This window comes from Microchirus variegatus (assembly GCF_963457635.1).
Source record: "Microchirus variegatus genome assembly, chromosome: 20".
In the NCBI taxonomy this organism is placed as follows: Eukaryota; Metazoa; Chordata; class Actinopteri; order Pleuronectiformes; family Soleidae; genus Microchirus; species Microchirus variegatus.
Genome location: NC_139821.1, coordinates 8709620 through 8732990, shown reverse-complemented (window position 1 = coordinate 8732990; position 23371 = coordinate 8709620). Strand labels below are relative to the sequence as shown.

At 39.8% G+C, this 23371-nt stretch overlaps 1 protein-coding gene across 3 annotated transcripts in view; it reads left to right on the top strand.

Annotated features, from left to right (window-relative positions):
- The window catches only part of LOC310941753 (protein PHTF2), a 39772-nt gene extending 16401 nt beyond the window's left edge, over positions 1-23371 (top strand). The window contains exons 4-21 of one of the 3 annotated variants that reach the window (XM_083906989.1): positions 5380-5436; positions 5682-5693; positions 10052-10121; positions 11068-11226; positions 12500-12665; positions 14775-14939; positions 16160-16382; positions 16910-17216; positions 17319-17386; positions 17827-17955; positions 18049-18134; positions 18217-18409; positions 18483-18614; positions 18721-18807; positions 18907-19062; positions 19796-19891; positions 19979-20104; positions 20694-23371. In XM_083906989.1, coding sequence (XP_083763115.1) covers positions 5380-5436; positions 5682-5693; positions 10052-10121; positions 11068-11226; positions 12500-12665; positions 14775-14939; positions 16160-16382; positions 16910-17216; positions 17319-17386; positions 17827-17955; positions 18049-18134; positions 18217-18409; positions 18483-18614; positions 18721-18807; positions 18907-19062; positions 19796-19891; positions 19979-20104; positions 20694-20714 — 2253 coding nt within the window. In that variant the 3' untranslated portion in view covers positions 20715-23371. The remainder of the gene's footprint in view (positions 1-5379; positions 5437-5681; positions 5694-10051; positions 10122-11067; positions 11227-12499; positions 12666-14774; positions 14940-16159; positions 16383-16909; positions 17217-17318; positions 17387-17826; positions 17956-18048; positions 18135-18216; positions 18410-18482; positions 18615-18720; positions 18808-18906; positions 19063-19795; positions 19892-19978; positions 20105-20693) is intronic. The other 2 variants (XM_083906990.1, XM_083906991.1) reach the window with 2 other exon arrangements.

Sequence of the window (23371 nt, the reverse complement as noted above, 5' to 3'; positions counted from 1 at the left end):
TAATTCATTATATTACAGATTTGAGGGGTTCAGATTCGTACCTACAAGTGTCTCGCTCCTGCCTTTGATGACATGATTCTACTGAATTTGCAAAAATCCTGTGAGAGGAAATGCTAATTTATGTTTGTGAAATCAATACTAACATAAGCAGTAGGTGAAGAAAAACCATATCGCTTGATAAATGAAGATTTTCCTGGTGATACATGGTGGTGTTATGTTGCTCATAATGTTGTTAAGTTGATGAGTGTTGTGGTTTCCTCCTCATCTCACCTGCTCCATCTGCCATTTCGGCACTTTTGTCGTGCAGTGAAAATGTAGAAGTGCGAGGGACGTTTCAGGTCACACGATTTAGCCGAATCTGAGGCAACGGCAGTTATTTATTACCATTTGTCTTTAACCAGTACTGCAACTTTACCCCCCTGCTTCAAGCCTCCATCCTTCTGCTACCACTTCATCCTGCACATGAGGGTTGTTGGTGCCAATCCCAGCTGACATTGGGCCAAATGTAGTCTCAAAGTGGAGAAAATCCACCTTGCTGCACTCTTAGAAATAGAAGTGCTAAGTAGAACCATATAAGGTTCTTCGGCTTGTCCTCATAGAACCCTTTTTGACTCCAGGTAGAACCTTTTTCTAAAGGAGCCCTTTTGGAGGGTTCCACCAAGAACCCTTTTAAAACCCTTTATTCAGGAAAGGGTTTGAAAGGGTTCTCTGGATCAAAATGGGTCTTACTGGAACCATTAGTGTTACTAAGAACCCTTGAAAAATCCTTTCTTCGGAAAAGGGTTTTTCAGAAGCAAATGGTTCCAGGTAGAACCTCAGCCCTTGTAGAAGGACCCTTTTGGAACCCTTATTTCTAAGAGTGTACGATTGGGTCTTCTTGCTGCAAAGGCAAGAGTGCTAAACACTACACCAACTCTTTTGCATGTGTCGCCATCAGCAACACAAAATGTTATTTTGTGAGTCCACTAGATGTTGAAGTGGGGCGATCAAATGGGTCAGAAATGGAAACTATAGCAGTGAATGTGTGTGTGACATTTAGCTTTAGAGAATGTCACATTTGCTCATGGATTCTAATATGACGAGCCTCACTCATGTTGCATGACCCAAATATTGGCTATATGTCTGATGTAGGATTTTGTGAAGTGACAAAATCAGAATTGACGTTTATCTGTTTGCACTTAATGAGCTTATGGCTTATTTGTGTGGTTTAAAGTCTATTATTAGATGCCGTTTCAATGACAGTTCATATCCATGGATGAGCTCTGTGGATATTCACAGGATCAGTGCGTCTTACTGTGAATATTCAGCTTTTTGAGCAGGTTTAATTTGAGTAATATCTTAAGATTCTGGTTTTAAGAGCCTCTGTTCAGCATCTGCAGTTTGAAGGAAGTAAAGCACTCAGTTTCAGAGGTCGTGAGCTTCTGCTGAGCACAGGATCCTGCAGCTGCTCTTTGAGGTTACTGAGGTTTCGTCGCTAACCTTCGTCATGAAACGCAGATGGTTTTTCTTTATCAGGCTGCAATTTCATAGGCTTTCGTTTTGTCCGAGATTCGCTCTGAGGAAAGGGACACGCTCAGCTCTTCAGTTGACAGTCTCGAGGGGCCTTCTCCCCCCTCAGCTGACTCCAGCTTCAGCTGCAGCTGCTCACATGACCTCTTAAGGCACTTGTCATTTTGTTTTGGTTTACTTTTAAATCAGTGTGTATGTCAGTAATCCTCTTTGTTAATTTTTGCTCATCATTCCTTTGTTTTCTCTCTCATTCTGTCTCTGTTATCAATATGTAATTGATGTTGTCATGGAAACAAACGGATACACTGGTTTGTTCTAGAAATGATTAATAGATAGTAGTAGTACATATTTACTTTTCTTTTATTTTATAGAATTTTTTTTTTTTTTTGCCAAAATGTGATTGGCATATTTGTTCACTTACGGCTATAGTCATATTTTCTGTAAAAGTTGTGTGTGTGGCTGCCAATTTGTCATTAACACACACCTGTCCGAGCTGAGAATAGAATTGACGCACTCTACAGCAACACCTCCGTTGCCGTGGTTGCGTGAAAACACAGCAGGGGGGGGTTAATCCTCACGCCACAATCAGCTGTCTGACCCAAATTCTTTAGTGTTCTTTCACTTATTCATGTTGTCCCAGGGTGGTGTGCGGGTTTGTTTTTGGTCGTCCAACCTTTACTGTTTTTTCAATCTTCGATCTTTTCTGAGTAAAGTTGTCTCAGGATCAAGTTGGTCAAAGTTTTAGGACGTGGTCATCATCATATATTCATAGGGTCAGGGTCCTGGTGAAGATATTTGTTAATTAATTAACAATTATTCAATGAATCCGTAAGTAATTGATTGTTTACTTTACGATCACCTAAAAGCTCCCTGATTTTTCAGCTTTTTAAATGTGAATGACAAAAAATAGGAAAGTAGTTGGCAGTTTAATCGATTATGAAATGAATTCTCTGTGAGCTAAATTGGTTGGTACAGCGATTGATAAATCATAAAATATGTGACTGAGCAGAAAAGAACTCTGAAACTGAAAGTATCCCCTTGTGTGTGTGTGGTTGTTTCCACTGGCCATCATTCAGTGTGTCAAAACTAGCCACACCTAAATAGGTGCTTCTTATAAATAGGCGAGGGATTTTCCATCGCTGCCAGTCGCACAGTAGTGAGAGCATTTTTACAAACTGGTAGGGAGTAAGAAAATATGAAATCATTAAATAAATGTTTAAAATAAATCATTTTATCATTTTGTTGGAGATGCTATGCCCATCACAAATGTTTGATCGGCACATATTTGGCATTTTGCGTGACGCATTGAAGTTCAGCCTTTATTTGTCAAGCATTTTCTCTTGATTGAGTCTGTTTTTTGCTAGTTTCAGGCAGGAGAAACGACCTGAACACAAACATTAACATAGAATAATGTCTGTAAATGTTCCATAGAACACTAGCATTCATTGACAGACATGTTTCTGTAGTTTTCAATCTCTAGTTTAGGCTTTGCTTCAGTTCTAGACTAAAAACCTGTGGAAAATCTCAAGTCTCTGGTCCCACAATACTGATTGTTAACTTTGTTTGTTGTCATTCATTCATTCATTCATACCTATGGAAAATTTAGTATTCAATTAACTTCTGCATGTTTTTGCACTGTGAGAGGAAACTGGAGAAGCCGGAGAAATGCAAACCTTGTTTGTATCGGCAACAGTGCTAGTATTATTTGTTTTTTCAATAACGCTCTGCTACACTCTGAGAGCAGGGAGAGCAGAGCACAACTGTAAAAATGTTGGTCATACAAAAACAAAAAAATGAGCCCAAACAGGACATGGAGCTGAGAGGAAGTACACGTTCTACAAAGTTGTAGAAACCTGTTAAATGTGGTTGTAAAACACCAATTTACAAACCTGTAATTACATGTATGTACCTTTTTAAAGTAAAATACAAAAAGCCTACACACTCTGATACTTGAACCCTTGCGAGTTGATGCCAACGGGCAAAAGGCGTACGCACTAATGTGTTAACTCGTTAACTGCCGCAGACACGAGCTTAAACCGCATCACTGTCCTGCTGTAAACAGCCTGAGATAATCTCCCCGTGTGTAGCGGCTCGTTCCGTTGCAGAGGCACTTGTTATGTAACCCGTACTCTTGCTTCTCCGACACAATCCCACTCTCTCCCTCGCTCTCTGCCTGGATCATCCCTCCCTTCATCCGTCGCCATGGTGACCCCCCCGAGCACTGCCGCAGCATGCGGCACACTTGGCATCATCGTCGTCGTCTTCCCTTCTGGTCTCCTCTCAGCTTTTTTGATTTGTCAAAGCACAGAAAAGATTTATTTGCTTGAATGAAATCAATCTGCTTTCATCGATATAATGATTTGTGATGTTTTTTTGGGGGAAAAAGGCCTTATAACTTTTAAATTGCTTCTAAAGCACATTTGAATCACTGTATCTTTATATCTTTATCTATTTTGGACACACTTCATTCAGTTAATCGATTTCCTACCTGTGCTTATATACTGACACTATCGCAACGGTCCAGTTTGAACAGTGTAGTCTAGTGTAATTTTAATTGAGCGTGCAAACATGTACTTTCTCCTCCTCGCACGTTCGATAACAGTGACACAGTGACAAATATTGACTTGGGGACACTAACATCTTGTCATAAATGTGTTTATTTTTTGTTCTTTTTTAAACTAACCTCCAGTTGAACCTGACTTTTTCCCCGACCAGTTTCACTGGTTCTTACCTTAGAATAGAGACGTGGAGCGAGAGCAAATAGTGGAGAAAATACTGTACGTGTAATGACACACTCAGTATTTTTAGGTGACAACCCAGAGTTCCAAAAATTCCAATACTGACCCATGTTCTTATAGAAGAGATGGCTACATTTAGACGGATTAGATCAGATTCGCAGAGTAGGTAGCTCATGATTTATAGATATAGATTTACCTAAGACAAGGAGACAATGCAGTCCACATGGTTTTTGTGTAGAGGTCGGTGTTCTTGCCTTTGCAGGAGTGTTGGACTTGAGTTTGTGACCCAGTTGGAACAAGGGCCTTTCTGGATGTTTTTTTTATCCAAGTTCTCTCCAAGTTTCCTCCCATGATCCAAAAACATGCAGATTTGGGGATTAGACAAATTGGACACTCTAAATTGACCGTGAGAGTGAATGACTGGCGGCCTTTTGCCCTTTTATTAGCAGGGATTGGCACCAGCGACCCTTTGTACCCCTTTCAAGCACATAATAGAATAATGTGTAAAATATTAATTGAATCTTAACCATTGTTATTTCTTATTTCTTCTTTTCTATTTCCTTCATATTATCCTATTTCTCCTACATTTTCAGACACATTCAAGAAAAATAATTCTAATTAACATAGTTTAAATGTCATAATTTTTAGATATATAAAGAAACATTAAATAAAGACCGTCTGTATATGACACCCATGCTTTTCCTGCTGTGCCACGTCAACATGTTTCTGTGTACGCATGCGTTCCTTTGATTTTCTGAGAGAGAACGTCCTAATTTGATTTATTCACATTGTGGCTCTAAATATGGTTTAATGTCATCGTGGCAGTTCTCGGGGAGAAGCAAGAGTCTCGCAACTAAAACATGAACCACAAACATCTGCAGCTCTGTCATTGTATCGACAGTTGTTTTGTATTTTGGAGAGATTCAGCTTTGTTGTGTGTCAACAAAACTTAAAATGAAGTTTAGCTCATTACTTTTCTTCATCTTGTTGCTTAATTTGATCATGTATTTGTGTGTAAAGTGTTCAAATATCAAGTTTTGCATTTCTTGCACACCTTAGCTCTGTGCTCAAACTTCTCAGACACTGTCCTTCTTTCTGTAGTTTTGATTGTTTCATTTTTTTATTTTTCCAGATTGGCGCCTATGACCAACAGATTTGGGAGAAATCAGTCGAACAGCGAGAGATTAAGGTACGTTCTTTTTTTTTCCTCTGTGTTTCTTTTTACAGTCGGTTTTCCTCTGTTTTTTTTTCTTTATCTCCCTCTTCATCTTTTTTTTTTATTTCTTGCTGCCATTGCCTCTCATTACCACCAGTTCTTTTCCAGTATTTTATTTTAACTCTTTCCTCTCTGTCTTCCTGGTTGGGCATCACCTGCTTATCTCTCCTCTCATCCACCTCCATCCCTTCTTCTTTCTTCCTCCCTCCTCTCTGCAGTTTATTTCTCTGGTGAGTATGTAACCAGGGTGGACGTGTTTCCCCCCCCTGCGCTGTGCACGCCTGCTCACCCACGCTGTAGATGACTAGACTGTGGTTGGTTTGCTGGCTCAGTTCAGTTTGAACCCTGGCGTGTGTGTGTGTTAACCCTCACTCTGTGTTCACACCGTAGCTGTGCTCTCTAGAAGTGAAACAAGCGTCTGTTTGCCGTCGACTGCTCCGCCAATAAATAAAGCAGTAGGACCCTTAGACTGTAGACAGAAGGTTTGTTGTGTTGACAGAAGATGAAGCACCTTTTTTATGACATTTACAAATTGGTCAGTTTTAGGATTTAAGTCATGTTCAGACGAACAGAGCGGCAAGTGTCTGTTATCACATCTCTGAAGGGTTCACGCTGTCAAGTTTCTTATAAGAAGCTATTAAAAAACACATCTGTACTGATGCAGCAGAATTGGAGACACTATCTTTATGCCATACATTCTTCTTGCTAGATAAAAAAAAAAAAGTGTTATGTTATCCCTTTCTTACTTATATTAGTTGAAATTATCAAACGTCACACTCCTCTGTGTCAGGTAGTTGCATTTGAGTACCGAAGGTCACAACCTATAAAGTCCTATGTTTCCGGGAAAGCTACATGTTTAGAATGTCCTGTATATGATGTGAACACTTGAACTTGAACATAGGAAGATACTCGGCCAGTAACAAGCTGCTACGTTGACTTGGTTCACTTCTAAATAAAACTCATTGATTCGCCATATTGGCGTTAAAATAGAGACCAGAGTGAATGTTGGTCTCTGTGTTGAAGAGCTCTGCAAGCCTTGAAAAGCTCCAAAATTAATCAAAGCTAGCCTTCTCCTCCAGGACTCATTGGTAACTTGATGCACAGTTGATGTCACGTGTCTCTTTTCATTGTGAAGTGGGAGTAGAGAAGGCACAATATCTCACTGGCATTAGCTGTCATGGTCGCTTTTGTTCTGGTCTGAACCTCAAAGGCAATTGTTATTATTATTATTATTATTATTATTATGTGACATGACCTGCTGCCACCCACTGGCTTTATCAGGCAAGTCTCAAGACTACCAGCACAACATTTGCTGCTCTACTGGCAAGGTATCTGCTATGTAGATATTTAGATGTTGCATATTACGCCTTAAAAACTTGTGAATGGATTTCTGTCTAAAGTAAGTGGAGTCCTCACTTACTTTTTTATACAGTGATAGTAATTGTATACTTTAAATACATGACCCTTTTTTTGCACAGCTTCATAATACTACCACTTTATGGGAGTCTGCCATAGGTTAATTAGGCAGTTTAGTTTGTGTATGTGTGTGTGAGTGCGTGCCTGAAAGGGAATGCTTCGAGGCAATTCAAACCTCTTCACCTTTGACGTCCTTATTCCCAAATTCTGAGGATCTCTGGCTTCCGAACGTCTATTTAGTGCAGAATTACGTGTCGTTTTCCCTAAGCTATTAATGGAAAGTTGGTCGTTTTACGTCGGAGTTTGCTGCTTTGGCTTGGGGAGGCGTCCTCTTGTTACACTAGCTCGCTCTCTTCACTTCATGTCCCGTAAACAGAGAGGTGAGAGGCACTCTGTTTAATGAGCTCAAAGTCCTCACGTAGGTTGTCACAGATCTCTTATTTGGACACCGCATAGACGCATCCTAACCTTAACCACTGACACAAATCTTTCACCCCAAAATAGCCTCATGGTGTTCTGTCTCCAGTTAACTTGTTTGATATTTTATTGCCCTAAATTAGCCTATGACACACACGCAGACTCACACTCTCTTCATCCCCCTATAAAGTGATAATTATAGTCTTTATAGGCTCATTATCATGAGTCTGAAGCCCCAACATGTCTGTAAGACTGACTGACGTTGTTTTGTAATGAAGAACTAGTGCTGACTGAAGTGTACTACCATGTTTCATTATGAAATTGCATAGATAGTGTGTACAATGTGTAAATAATGAAAGCAGCCAGCGGTCAGATGAGTTGCTTTTCGTTTTCCACCCTTCTGATCTCATACTTTAACTTTAATTTTACTCACTTTTACAAAAACAATATCATACGATGTTTCATTCACCTCACTCCTGCTTTTTTTAAAATTTAAATATATATAATATATATATTTAAACCTGACATTATTTAAACCTTCTTTTTCACAATCTACTATGTGTTATAGACAACCAATCCCCACCTGCTGGTAGGAGAAGAGAACTGCAGCATATTTTTGCTTGTTTTCATGAGGTTCAAAATATGTTATGATATTCATTTATTCTCGTGTGTTAAGAAGCACAGTTTGAGTGAGTACGCAACATTATACATATTTACATAAGACACGAAAAAAATAGAATATCACCTTATTTAACGGTTTGTGTCACAGCAAAAAAGACAAAATAACAGACAATAAAAATAGACAATAATGAATAATAAATACAATAGGCTCACTGAGATAACTTAGAATCTCAGCAAAGGAAAATAAATAAACTTTTTTAACCTCCACAGACACAGTTTCAATTAATTTCATAATTTCAATAGCAGGTTTATATTGTTAAAGGAAAGAGTCTAAATCTAAATAAATAAACATGATAACCAGCCTTTAGTAAGAAACGGTCTAATTTCTTAGATCTCGTCACACGCGTTGCTCCAGACACACTGAGTCGACATCAGTGCTTGTGCCTGGAGACTAAACCAGTTCATAATAAGATAAGAGCTATGAATAGCACCGAGATGAGAGCCAGGGAAGATGTCAGTGAAGAGCTTTTACTGCTGCCGTAAATCTGCTGCCAAGGGGAAGGTATTGATCCACATACTCTACTCTCACACACACACAAAGGTTCATGCAGGCGTTCTTCTTAGGACACTGCATTGACGCCTATTCATTTGGACGGCCTTAACAAAACATTAATGCCAAGTTAATGCCCAATCGTAACCTAACCACAGTCCAAAATATTAGCTTTAAACTTCACTAGTTCCCTCCGATATGAGGTTCTGCCTCATTAGGACCAGGTTTATCCTAGAGAAAGACCCCAAGAGGTACCAAATACAAGTACACACACACACACACTGAGCGTATTGGCTCGTTGGTTGTGTTGTTTAAAGATAAAACCTCTATCAAGGCTGTGTAGCAGATCACTGGCTGATAAGCGCTAACTTTATTAGGCGTGTGTAAATATTAGTATAAGACAGTCAAATTGAAGTGGTTGGCGATTTGTGTGTTTAAAAAACTTTGTGCCCACAATCCAATATATTTTGATAATAAAGTGTTAGGGTCAAATCTTTAAGTGAGGCTCAGAAATGTTTAATTTACGTGTGCTGCAGATACAATGGTTCATGCACTGATTCCTTAATGTTTGTTTATATAAGCATAGCTTTTCTACAAAATCCCTTTACATTCACCTTAAGAATGCACAGGTTTATCAGACCCAGAGGCTCCAACCAGGACATAAAGACAAGATTTTGACCTTAAAAGCATGAAAATGCTAAATGAAGGACTACATTTAGAAGACTGAATTAGTAATTTTTTAGTACTGCACTTATCTGCACCCAGGGAGCAATGGGGGATTGGGTGTCTTGCTCAGGGGAACCGCAGCCCTTTGCCCGTCCCAGGATTTAACCAGCAACCTTACAGTTACAAGCCCAATCCCCTTCCTTGTGCCCTAAGAAGAATAATAGTAATAATAGACCTGTCTATCTTTAACGTCTTTGTTTTGTCACTCACAGGCCGTTAAGACAAACCGTCTGCATGTGAACTTCGTCAATAATCACTGGTTCAGTTTCAGTCAGCGCTGACGATGCAGTCTCTCACACACACACATACACTTAAATGTAGTGGAGGAAGTGAGTGGCTGGCACAGGAAGTTGTCTGTGTTCCACAGAGAAGCCTCAGTGAACTCGCTTCTATGAAATGACGCAGCTGGTTTAATATAAACTCCTCGACACCTGCAAAGTAGAACTGAGTCAGTTCATGAGAGCGAGGTAGAAACATGTTTCCCTGGATGAAAATGATGTGAGTGACGGAGAATAGAATGCACGGTGTGCCACCTCAAACACTGAATGTGAACATTTGTGTTTATGAAACATTATTAAGTGCACGGAAAAGCCTGCCTAGGCCGAGTTCATGCAGACGTGTGTGGGCCTGTTTTTGTTTCCCGGTGGGGGATTTAAACCCCCGAGTGTTCTGGTTATGGTTTGGAGTAAAGGGCGTGAGACAATGAATTATGTGGATAAGTGTCCCCCACGGGGATAGTGAAACCTGTGAGTGTGTGTGTGTGTGTGTGTGTGTAGAAAGAGCAAGAGAGAGATAGATGATGTTTATTCCTGTAGTGGTTTTCTTTATGTGGAACTAACTCTGTGTCTCCCCCTACAGGGCTTGAGGAACAAGCCAAAGAAGACAGGACATGTGAAACCAGATCTTATTGATGTGGACTTGGTTAGAGGTAAGAAAACTGCCTGTGTGTTTCTGGCATAAACCTGGCATAATCTCACTTTAAAATAGTATGACAAACACATGTTTTTACCACTAACATCAATTATGGTTCCACTCCAGGTTTATGAGCGTCGTGCTGTGTAGGTCACACTAAATACTTGACACTTTAACCTTTAGAAGCTGTTTTATTTCCCTTGAAATAATTTTTTAAACTGCATACATGTTTCCTGCATTATCTGGATGTGCTCCAAGAAATAATTATGATGAATTATGTCTGATCATTATAGCACTGCTAAAGTGACAAATCCATTTTTGCATTGTACTGTATAATTAACAGTCATCCTGATATTCACATCCTCCATATACACAAACACAAAGACTTTCCCTTGTGCTTGTTTTGTGTTATCGTAAAGGTAGAGTTGTGTTTTTGTTTTTCACTTCACACACACACATACAGAGCACTCCCTCATCAGGTTTGACAGTATTGTTTCCACATGCAATTTAAGAATGAGGTGTACTTATAATAAACACAACAGGTAAAAAGTAAAAGAATGCAGTTTTAAATATTAATTTGTATATCCAAAAATGTTGTGGCATATTTTCCTATTGTTTAGCCCTCATGTGCGCTCAGTACTATCCGGTTAAATAGATTTCCTGCTCAAATCACCAGACGGACACACTCAGTCGTTAAAGTCGTCCTTTCTCCGTCCTCAGCTCTGGACATGTGTGCTCTCATCCATCTCAGGTTCATCACACTTTCAATTATTCATCAGATCAGTCAAATTTACCCCTCATTGTCTTTTCATTACTCCGAAAGAGAGTTCATTAAGTAAGAAAAGAGAGTAGATGGAGACAAGATGGATGAGGGGAAATCAAAAAAAACAAAACAGCTTGGGATGTGAATCCACTGTGTTTTACATTACCTTAATCAGTTGTTGTTAATCTGTTCTCTTCAGGTTCGGCCTTTGCCAAAGCCAAACCAGAGAGTCCATGGACGTCGCTGACCAGGAAAGGCATCGTCCGAGTCGTCTTCTTCCCGTTCTTCTACCGCTGGTGGATCCAGGTCACGTCCAGAGCCATTTTCCTCCTGCTGCTGGCTCTTTATTTGCTGCAAGGTAATCGTGTTTGTGTGTGTGAGAGAAAAAGAGAGAGAGACGCTGTGTTGAACAGCTGCCAAATATGTTGTTGTTTTTATTGTAAGTCCTGCAAACCCAGTCTGTCAAGACAGATGTTAACCAAGGCAACTGTTACCAAGATGACTGGCAGTTTGCCTCTTTTTAAAAAAAGAAAGAGAAAACATGGCACGTGTTTGTGTAAATATCACATTTTCCCCCCCGATGTAGACACCAAAGTCTGTTTATATCACACATTCATATTCATAAACGACATTTAAAACAACATAGTTGACCAAAGTAATAAAGCAAACATTTGAAAGAACACAACATACACTGTTCACAGCTGAATGTCAAAGAGAAACCATGTGTTTTTAAAAACAGGAAGTGACGAGGTCTCTCTCATGTGTAGCTGCAAAACATTCCACAATTTGCAAGCAGCCACCGTGAAGGCCAGTTCACATGAGAAATGTGTCCAACTGTTGAAAAATCATACGTGACTTTGCCAAAATCAAAACATCCACATTTGTCAATATTTAAACTGAACTTTAATCGATTAAAACCTTAAATTGTTGGATGTTAGAGGCACTTACTGTTACAGCAGGTTAGTCAGGAATCACCTTTCTTTTCTTCTTATTTAGAACATTAGCAGTAAAGAAACAAACAGACGCTGTTTGTTTTTTTGTTTGTTTTTGTTTTTAACTCATGAAGCAGGTTTTGGATATAGAAGGTGAGAAACATAGCAAACTGCAAGTGGTAATTTCTGCAGAAGCATTGATAATAACTTTAAAGGTCCCACTGTGAGAGGACAGAGTGAAACATGTAGTTAACAGACACGGCAGCAAAAATTGTGATGCTGTTGAAACCGTTGACCGTTTTAGTGTCTAATGAGGCACAGTAGTCATAAGTCATTACTATACTATATATCACAAAGGTTGATTACAACACATGTATTCAATAGTGTTGCCTCAGTGTTTGTTTTCTGTCCATAAAATAGTTCAAAACCACTATTTACGCAGGTTTCTTTTAGGAACAAAACTGAATCTTTTATTATCTGACATTTTACAGTGATAATTATCGATATCTACTGATTTGAAACTTTGTCATGGTAATATTTTGGGCCATATGTCATCCAGGTACAGTAGATATGAGAAGCAATCTCACATTTTCGTTCTTATATTATCTCATATTTCTTGTGTTTTTTATGGACGGCTAGAGACAGACGGAGAATCGAAACCTTACACGTTTTTGTCCACATTCTGTCTCTTTCTCACAGTGGCAGCAGCCCTTCTCTACGTGTCCATCCCTCAGCCTCATGGGATCCCAACCACTGAGGTGTTTGGAGCCATCTGGCTCATGTTGCTGCTGGGCACCGTCCACTGTCAGATCGTGTCCACCAGGACGCCCAAACCACCCTCCAGCAGCGGGGGGAAGAGACGCAGGTGAGGAAGGGAGGAGAGAGGGGGGAGGAATTGATACAAATGAGAAAAGGTAGAGAAGGAAGGAAGGGTGTTGGATGGTGAGGTCAAGGTTAAGGATAAGATTGTGTGCAGGAGCGAGGGAGCAACACGAGTCATTCAGGAGACAGAGGAGTGAGTGGAAAGATTAAAATGTCTGGACACTGCATCTGAAGAGACAGGAGACACAGGAAGAGATAAAGCAAACGGAGATAAAAAGGCAGGAGATACAGAGCGGAAGAGGAGACGACGAGAATAGAGAAGATGGAAACATGCAGTCATGGAATACAAGAAAAAAAGATAAGAGATCGTTTTACAACAAGCTGTAAAAACACGAGACAGACGGAGTGAAATGAAACTGCAGTTTTTGGATGGAGAGCTCAGTTGTGACTTGGAGTGAAGGACTTTTATACACAGTTTCAGTTGCCATGAGAACAATGCATCGTCTTCCAGTTTAAAAGGCTAAAGCTGTTCTGCCAGGAGACTCCTCTCACCTACTTCCCCCAGTTCTTTCCACGAAAAGCTGCATCAAGTGCTTTTTAGGATTCCCCACGTATTTTGTTTACCCCCTGACACCAAAGCTTGTTTTTATTCCTGCAGCTGTGTTGATCGTTTTTTTCCCCGTCAAGTTCTCGGTGAGACCCTTCTGTTCCAAATCACATGGAGAAAATCACATTTAAAAACCATGATTTATGAGCCAACAGCTTTTTTTCAGTTATTTTATTTGTACAAGAAACTGCAAAAAGGACAAGTCCTTTGTGTGTGTGTATAGTATACTGAGTGTGAAAGCAGCTTGTAGTACTCGGTGTGTGTTTTGTAGTGTTTAGATTCGCAGGTTGTGTATTTTTGTGTTCCCTTTTTGCTGGTTTGAAGCTTCTGGGTGTGTTTGCTGCTTTTTTGTGTGTGTGTGCGTCGCAATGACGTCAAGACAATTTTCAGTCTCTTGGAAAGAAAATTGGACTATGCCACAGTTTTGGAAAGGGGTTTGGAAGCAATTCAAGGGAGCAAAATTACTGATGTTTACTTCTTCGTTCGTTCATTCATTCAGCCTCAGTTTTTTTTCCCCTGTCCTGTCTCTCTCATCCAGCTCTTTTAGATATTACATCAAAACATTAAGACCCAAATTTAACAGGACACAGGAATATACACTACCATTCAAAAGTTTGAGTTCACCTAGACAATTTCTTTGTGTTTTCCATGAAAAGTCACACTTTTATTCATCAAAAGAGTTGCAAAAAGAATAGAAAATATAGTCAAGACATTGACCAGATTAGAAATAATAATAATAAAGAACCAGCAAAACTGTTTTCAGCTGTGCTAACATCATTGCACAGGGGTTTTCTAATCATCCAATAGCCTTCTAACTCGATTAGCGAACACAATGTACCTTTAGAACACTGGAAATGGGCCTCTATACACCTGTACATATTCCATTAAAAACCAGACGTTTGCAGCTAGAATAGTCGTTTACCACATTAACAATGTATAGAGTGTATTTATGATTCATTTAATGTTATATTCATTTTTAAAAAAGTGCTTTTCCTTCAAAAATAATAACATTTCTAAGTGACCCCAAACTTTTGAACTGTCGCGTATAAGTGACGTCTACATAGCTGTTTCTAGTTTTACATAAAGCTGTTCCATCTCATTTTAAAGAAGGTATTTTCATTATGTTTCAAATGTCTCGTTCTTATGTCTTCACATATATAATCAGAAACATTAATCCTGTCCCACACATTTCCCCCTTGCTCATTTATCTGCGAAATCTAACTTTTGTGTTAACATCCTACAAAAGTATAGACACAATTTGATTATTAAATGACCCAAATAGATACAATCAAACATGACATTTTCTTTAAAAATGCATCCCATGTTTACGTAAATGCAGTGTTAATATGGGAAGATTATAATAATTCACAAAAAAATGACTAGATTTTGGTGGAATTTGCCTTTAACTGTGACAACGTCTGTCCAGCGGGCGCCAGGACTCGCTTTCTGTCTCAGATGTCCCCGGTGGACACTGTGCTGTAGTGTCCCCGGTGTCGACGTTCTCTTAAGTCTTGTCTCCACTCCTCTACTCTTTTCACACTGAAGGAAGTTGAGGAAGGCATCTCAGATGGAGGTGCATAGGGAAGGCGACGGGTCTAGCACTACCGATAACACACAGGAGGGGGCGCCACATTCCCACTCAGCCAGCAGCACCACATACAGCCTGGGCACTCTCTTCCAAGATTTCTGGCATGATATCTGTAAAGCTGGGTGTGTATTTTCGTTTTCCATCTTCCTACAGAGAGATGACGCACAGAGACGAGGCTGAGCTTCAGGTTCCAAACATACGGAAGAGAAAATCCTATCGCCAATTGGTGAACGAATGCAAAGAAATCTAAAGATATACAAATGTGGAAATATTATCCCACAACATCAATATCCAGTCGACAAGCTCTCTTCAAATGAAACATGGAGCTTATTGAAACCTGAATCCAGCCCTGTCTCACACCAGACTCTGTATATACAAATGGACGTAGTCTTGGTTTTGCAAAACAAACTCCCAAGTTTCACCTGCGACCAGGCTCTGTTGAAGCTGACGGTCGCACTCATTAGTGCTTTATCATCTATTTTCTTTTATAAATGGGAACATAATGAACAAAATTGACATCATGTGCTCTTGTAGAAAACCTGGAACTCGTAGACTGTCGCCCCCCGGTGGCTAACTCCTGCATTCATCCTACATCCAGGACATTTATTTTTCAAACCATAACAAGACAACGTCCATTTTTATATACAGTCCAAACCACAGACGTAACTTGAGCTTCTTTAGCTGCATCATCACTTCCTCTCCTCTATTTCCACCATCATGTGACTATTGAACATTTAAGTCACTACTGGATCATTTTTATAATCCGTAAAAGACAATAACGATTGTTCTTCCGATTCCTTTATAACCAAAGTGACACCTGAAGTGATGACACCGTGCAGCTAATGCTAACAGACGCTGAGCAAAGCTACGCATTTAAGACACACAGGGTGTGGGCCTCAGAAATGGAAAAAATTATATTCAATAAACAATAAACATGGTCCAGCTGTTTTCCAGCTGCTGTTGTGGAAAAACGGTCAATAATCTGCTGCCTGTGCCTCAGCTCTGTTCAGCCTCCAGCCAAAACACAACAGTGTGGAACATTTGTAGTCACTAAGTGACTTGATTTCATCTGTGGATTATCTGTAACACTCCACTTCATTGTCCTCAGTGATCCATTCATCAGTCCGTGCATTAATTCACTCATTTGTGTGTTTTTTTTTTCTTCCTTGAAAACTGGATTAGCATTTTAATTACTGAGTTTTGTACAAATGTTCCAGTGCTGTTGTGTCTAATGCCTGCCTTATCTCACTTGCACGTCTGTGTGTTATTACAGAACTTTATCCAAATCTTCATTTATCTTTCCGTGTGTGTCCGTCTTCTTCTTCTCCTCCTCCTCCTGTAGATCAAAGAAGTCCAAGCTCTCCATAGACAAATCCACAGAGACGGACAACGGCTACGTGTCGCTGGACGGCCGCGTGACCAACCGCAGCAGTGAGGAGGGGCTTCAGCTCCACGAGCAGCGCTGTGACATGATCAACAAGGCCGACGAGGTCTGCTGGAACTCTAACGTCCCTCCGACGCATGTAGCCCGCAACACGGGCCTGATTCTGGCCAATGGCAACAAGGTCAGACAATATCAACCATTTTTAATATTATATATACTGTATATGTGTGTGTATATATATATATATATATATGTGTATATATACATATGTATATATATATATGTGTGTGTGTATATATACATATGTGTGTATATGTGTATGCATATATGTGTAAATATGGATGTATGAATATATGTGTATGTACTGTATGTGTAAATATGTATGTGCATGTACTGTACTGTATGTATGTGTAAATATGTATATGTGTATGTACTGTATATGTGTAAATATGTGTATGTGTATGTACTGTATATATGTGTAAATATGCATGTATGCATATGTGTATATGTGTATATATACGTGTGTATATATACATATATGTATACACATACATAAATACATGTGTGTATATATATATATATATACACATATAATTATATATATATAATTAATATAATTAAAATAAATAATTAAAAATATATATTCGCTTTGGTGCTGATGATGCTGTTTAGGAAACACAAGCTGAACCCTGGAATTTTGTGTTTCAGGAGCCAGCGTCAGACGAGGCGTCCAGCGAGGAGGATCCTGAAGCGTCCTACAGCGCCCTCCGCAGGGGAGTCGAAAGAATGAACAGCGACTGCACACTCAGAAACCGCAAGAACTCGCACCACCACTACAAGAAACACTACGCCGTAGAGGACGTCTCAAAGTCCGGCACCAGCTGCAGCTCCAGATGCTCCAGTCTGAGGACGCAGGACTCTGAGAGCACTCGACACGAGTCTGAGACAGAAGACCTGATGTGGGAGGACTTCCTTCACTGTGCCGAGTGCAGATCCTCATGCACCTCAGAGACAGGTATGAGGAAAAATAATGAACTAATAACAGCAGTGATTAGTTCATCTCCATGAGTTCATTTTAGTTTACTGTGTCCATTTAAACTAATGCTGTTGTTTACAGAGGGAGAGGCCGGAGGAACCGTGTGCACCCCGGCTAAGAAGGAATACAGAGACGACCCTTTTCATCAGGTATGTGCTATAAACTTCAAATGAATCTGAGAGAAAAGGCTGTCTGAGTGTGAAACAATGTGGCGAAACACACTTCTGAAATATAGAAGTCAATTAGAAAGCAAGCCTTTTGATGAATGACTGAAATAAGCTTTTCCTTTGCGTCCCTGTTGACAGCCATTTCAATCATTGAGAATGATAGATTGCCAGTGTTCCAGGTCGGTTCTCAGAGACTGCGGTGCATTCAGATGTGTTCATACGTCATAATATAGAGGAAAACGGTGCTCGTGTTGGATAAATAGTGTTTAGTTATGCAAATGATTGCAATAGGACCACAAATGTAGTCTTTTTTCACAATGTTTTCTGTTAAACAGTAACGGGGAAAACGGAATTCTTACACCAGTAAATATTTGCTGGATTTCCTTAAGTGTCTTACTCTGTGTGTGTGTTCATGTCTGCAGGGTCACGTTCCTTGGCTTCACAGCTCCAACCCCGGCCTGGAGAGAGTGAGCGCCATAGTGTGGGAGGGAAACGAGTGCAAGAAGGCCGACATGTCCGTCCTGGAGATCAGCGGCATGATCATGAACAGAGTGAGTTCTTCTGATCCTGAAAGAAGAACAAACCTTATTTAATATATATGATACATATCTGAGAAGAGTAACTTACTGCTGTTCTATACACAGGTAAATCTCTACACTCCTGGTTTTGGGTACCAGGTCTTTGGGAACGTGGTTTCAGTGACACTTGGTCTCACACCTTTTGCATACAGGTAATTCTGACATAACCTGACTCGGGCAATATTTCTCGGCTTCAAATACCTGAATAAAACAAATCTTTCTCTTTCTCTGCAGACTGTCTCAGTACAGAGACTTTGATCAGCTGACCACATTCTCAGCCAATGAGCTTCTGTCCGTGGCCCTGGGGGGCGGGTCTGGATCAGACTCAATGGTCATCACGATGGTGACGCTGAGCTTTCTGGTGCGCGTTTGCCTCATATGGCTCTTCTTCTTCCTGCTCAGCGTGGCAGAGAGAACCTACAAGCAGGTGAGGTCATCACACTCCGCGTTAAATCACCTTTAAAGCACAAGAAGATTCAACTTCATATTTTGTGTTTCAGAGGCTGCTGTTCGCCAAGCTGTTTGGTCACCTGACGTCGGCCCGCAGAGCCAGGAAGTCTGAAGTTCCCCATTTTAGACTGAAGAAAGTTCAGAACATCAAGATGTGGCTGTCACTGCGCTCCTACCTCAAGGTTACAACACATTTCTGCTCTTTTATTTAAAAAAAAAAAAAAGAAAAAAGTATGACATTATTTATAATCAGATGTGTTGACACTCACCGAGTTCATCTCCGTGCAGAGACGCGGGCCTCAGCGCTCGGTGGACGTCATCGTGTCGTCGGCCTTCTTGCTCACGCTGTCCGTCGTCTTCATCTGCTGTGCTCAGGTAATTTAAAATGGTGGCATGTTAACGCATGAAACGCCTCCTTCCTTCATTTTTCCTGTTAAAGTCATCGATTTCTGCACATCTCTCTTGTCTCTTCAGTTGCTCCACGTCCACGAGACCTTCCTGGAGTGTCACTATAACTGGGAGCTGGTGATCTGGTGCTCCAGTCTGTCTCTGTTCCTGCTCAGGTTCGTCACTCTGGGCTCCGAGACCAGCAAGAAGTACAGCAACACCTCCATACTGCTCACGGAACAGGTACACACACACACACACACACACACACACACACATTCTTGTACTTGCCCAAACTGAGGACCAGCATTTCCACTTTATAAATCAACACAATTACAAATATCTACTTCATGAATGACATCTACAAAGAACTACTGGTTGCAGTACCATAAAATGTCTGCAAGTGGAGCCCCAGAGCAAAAAGGGCTGGAAAACTTTTTCGATTTTATTTTATTTTTTAAATTTTTGAAAAAATATTATTTTATTTTTTAATATTTGAAAAAATAAATTTGGTCCAAAATTTGAAAAAATAAATTTGGTCCAAAATGTGAAAAAAATAAATTTGGTCCAAAATTTGAAAAAATAAATTTGGTCCAAAATTTGAAAAAATAAATTTGGTCCAAAATTTGAAAAAATTAATTTGGTCCAAAATTTGAAAAAAATAAATTGGTCCAAAATTTGAAAATAAAAATTATGGTCCAAAATTTGAGAAAAAGTCGTCCAAAATAAAAAAAATTGACAAATTGAGTATAGCTGTTATAGATGTTATAGCAACCTAAGGAAGTGATTTCAATGAAAACAAAGTGAGGACCAGCCAAAATGTCCTCACTCCGTACAAATGACCTCACTTTGTTGGTTTAAAACCCTCACTGGTCCTCAGTATGCTGCAAGTACAAGAACACACACACACACACACACACACACACACACACACACACACACACACACATATGTAATCCACTGTGTGTTTTGACAGATCAACCTGTATCTGAAGATGGAGAAGAAACCGAATAAGAAAGAAGAACTGACTCTGGTCAACAATGTGTTAAAACTGGCCACCAAACTGTTAAAGGTACACACTAAACTGTCTTCACTGTGTCTGAGGAGACGACCAAATCGAGAATCTTGTCTCACGTGTGCCTCCCGTTTGTCCTCTCAGGAGCTGGACACTCCGTTCAGGTTGTACGGTTTGACCATGAACCCTCTGCTCTACAACATCACGCAGGTGGTCATCCTGTCGGCCGTGTCGGGCGTCATCTCTGACCTGTTAGGATTTAACCTGAAGGTGAGTCTCCTCTGTACTATAAAGACACGTGTATGATGAGACCAAATGCATTGTGGGAAGTGTAGTGAAGTTTCTGTACTTTTTTTAGCAGTGCTGACAAAATGAAAGTTACTGGACTTAAATTTATTTATATTTCGAGCAACTTCTACTAACTTTTACTTTTATAAAATCAGAAGAAGGAGTTGGTATTATGGTCTGTATTTATATAGAGCTTTTCTAGTCTTGATGAGCTGCTTTACACGCTTCAACATGGGCTTTAAGGAGAACCCTTTTTGGCATAAAAAGGTTCTACCTGGAGCCCTTTTAAAACCCTTTATTCGGGGAAGGGTTTTTAAAAGGGTTCTCTGGATCAAAATTGTTCTTAGTGGAACCATTAGTGTTACCAAGAACCCTTGAAAAACCCTTTCTTCGGGAAAAGGTTTTTCAGAAGCAAATGGTTCAAGGTAGAACCTCAGTCGTTGTAGAAGAACCCTTATACTCAGTCCCATCGTCCTCTGTTCAGATCTGATAACTGAAGAAAACTGTATATTTCGGGGCTTTTTTTAAACATTTTGTGTTCTAAAAACTCTCCTCGTGTTTGTTTCCACAGCTGTGGAAGATCAAATCGTGACAGTGAAAGGAGGAAATAGAAAACAAACAAAGGTTGTGGAGCTGTCGATGTCACTGACCTGAAGACTGGAAGTCAGTCTCTGAGTATATCCGAGTGCTCTGACCTTCAATGTTCTCACTTTGTGCACTTCACAAAAAAAAAAGAAGCTATTTATTTACCCGCTCAGTGTTTTTATTTAGGGTTTATTTGAATTCTAGTTTGTTGTTTCTATTTTGTTTGTGTTTTATGACACAAAGGCGATGCTATTTTACCCATCTACATAAAGTATTATAAGCATAAATTATTATTATTATTATTATTGTTATTAATGTTATTGTGATAGTTTAGGCTCGAAGCTGCGTTTGAAGGCAACATTTTAAGTGCTGACCGGGCGGAAATCTTTACGTTTTATTTGCTTAAGCTGAAGATTATTTATGTATCAGTTTGAAAAAAAATTTTTTTTGTTTTTTTTAAATACTCAAGTCAGTGCAGTCATTTTTCCTCTGACGAACTTTCTTATATTTTACTACGCGTGAAAATTTCTTAGGTTGTAAAAAGGAGTAAAGAAACATTTACTTTGAAACCATCGTGATCAAGTTATAATCCTCTTTATTATCCTTGAGCCTGGCTGGATTAGTATTAATCCCGGTCGTTGACAAATGTTTGTTTTAAAGTTGACGTTTAAATCGAATCTGCAGATTTGAACATTGCGTAACATGAGTTGGGGCTGTCACTTTAATGATAGCTAGCTACGTGTCGTTTACGTTCTAATCCGGAATGTAAATCCAGAATATTCTGGAGTTTCATGTAGTTTTCCGTGTGTTTGTCCGTTTTCTTAGCGAAACTCAAGGTTAAGAAGTTCACAACGTCTTTTCTCGCCTCAGCACGGCACAGTTTAGTACCTCCTCAATGTGGGCGGAGTCATCACTGCACGGCTGCATGAAACTGCTGTGACTTCGTTAACGCACGACGCGTTTCCATGACGACTGACCGGAAAAAGACACTCGTGACGTCATGTTTACGTGCTGCAACACCGCAGTCCAGGCACGGTTTACCAATTAGCTCCGTTAGTTGCATTAGCTCCTTTAGCGGCGGTTAGCGAGCCTACAGTCGAACTGGAGCGGTCTGTTTATTAAACAGCAGCGCTACAAATAACCAGCTTACCTGTGTACTACGTATGTGTGCCTCTGTTTTTAAAGTTTAGCGTTACTTTAGAGACTCATTTTAACAATCCGGAGTCACGTAAACATGACGTCACGGGTGTCTTTTTTTCCAGTCAGTCGTCATGGAAACGCGTCATTCGTTAACATGCGTTAGCGTTGACGCTGTTAACCGCCGATATATCGCGTTAACGCACCCAGCGCTAATAAAAATAGACTAGACTCTTCTGTTAAATATTGCCATTTCAGACATTTCCCTGGTAATTGTCGGGAGATTAGCCTACGTTTTTTAGGATTCTTAAGTTCTTTTTAACTCGTCTATAGTTCGGCATTGTTCGTCTCTTCCTGTGACAACAAAAAACAAGTACTTGGTTCCAAGTGCTATGCTAAACGTGCCGAGTTGAGTAGAGCTGGTGGAAACGCGCCCTCTGCTGGATAACACCGTAATTAACTTTCTAAGCTTTATTTAAACATATCTGAATTACAGATAAAATAACAAAGAAAGTGACAGCCCTAACCAAGCGTAGGTGTACGTTTTAAAAGTTGCTGACTTACCAGAGAAAATAGTCCCTGGTGGTGCTCTCATTGCAGAGAAACAATCATCCACTTCATGGAAATAACAAACGTCACTTAGTTTAAAACAAATTTCCCTGATGTTTGGTACAATATACAGATAATGAAACGAGACAAGTGTGTTTAACTCAAGCTCCGTTAATGTCACCGTCCCTCCCCCCGCTGCCCCCCTGTAGGCCGAAATGATCACTGCATGTTCAGTCTCTTCTTCAAGGAGACGCTATACCATCACGCTATTTTAGCGCCGTCTGCTAGTTTAGTTTAGTTAAACATGTCAACTTGTCAAGTCAGTATTAGTTTCATGAATCGGTTTAGAAGAGTTCACTTCCATGAGTACGTACGTAGACGGCAGAATGAAGATAATTGCACTTTAAAAACTGATTTTAAATGGAAGAAAAAACAAGTTACATCTTCTTTTTTGTTGTTGTTGTACGTCACCTGCTTATTAACACAGTGTGCTGTTATAATTCAATATACTACATGGTACGTGAAGTTATCATGACCTGCAGATCTTCGGTGAATGAGTTGGTGACTCATAAACTGACTGAAACTATCTTCACTCATGAATATGCGAGCAGAATAATCTGTATGTCGGTATGAACCCGAGGAGGAAGAAGACCAAAGTGCTTTTTGTTTGTCTCTGCTGTTTAAAAAAAAAGAAAAAGAAAAAAGAATGTATTTGCTGCATTTTGCTTTAAAATCTGTTTCCCTTTGGAAATACTTTTTGTTCTTTCACGTTGTTTCTGTTTGTTCCCCACGTTTATTTAGATAAACAGTTGTTGTTTTTAAGGAACAGACGTTTGAATTGTATGAAATAATTCTAGGTTAAAAGAACTGTTGTGATTCTGTTTTCCTAGAGTCAGAAGATTTTGGGTTTTTTTCTGTGAACTGGTCTGTCAACAAGGTCTACATTTTTATAAGAAAAATAAAACGATTTGATGTTTA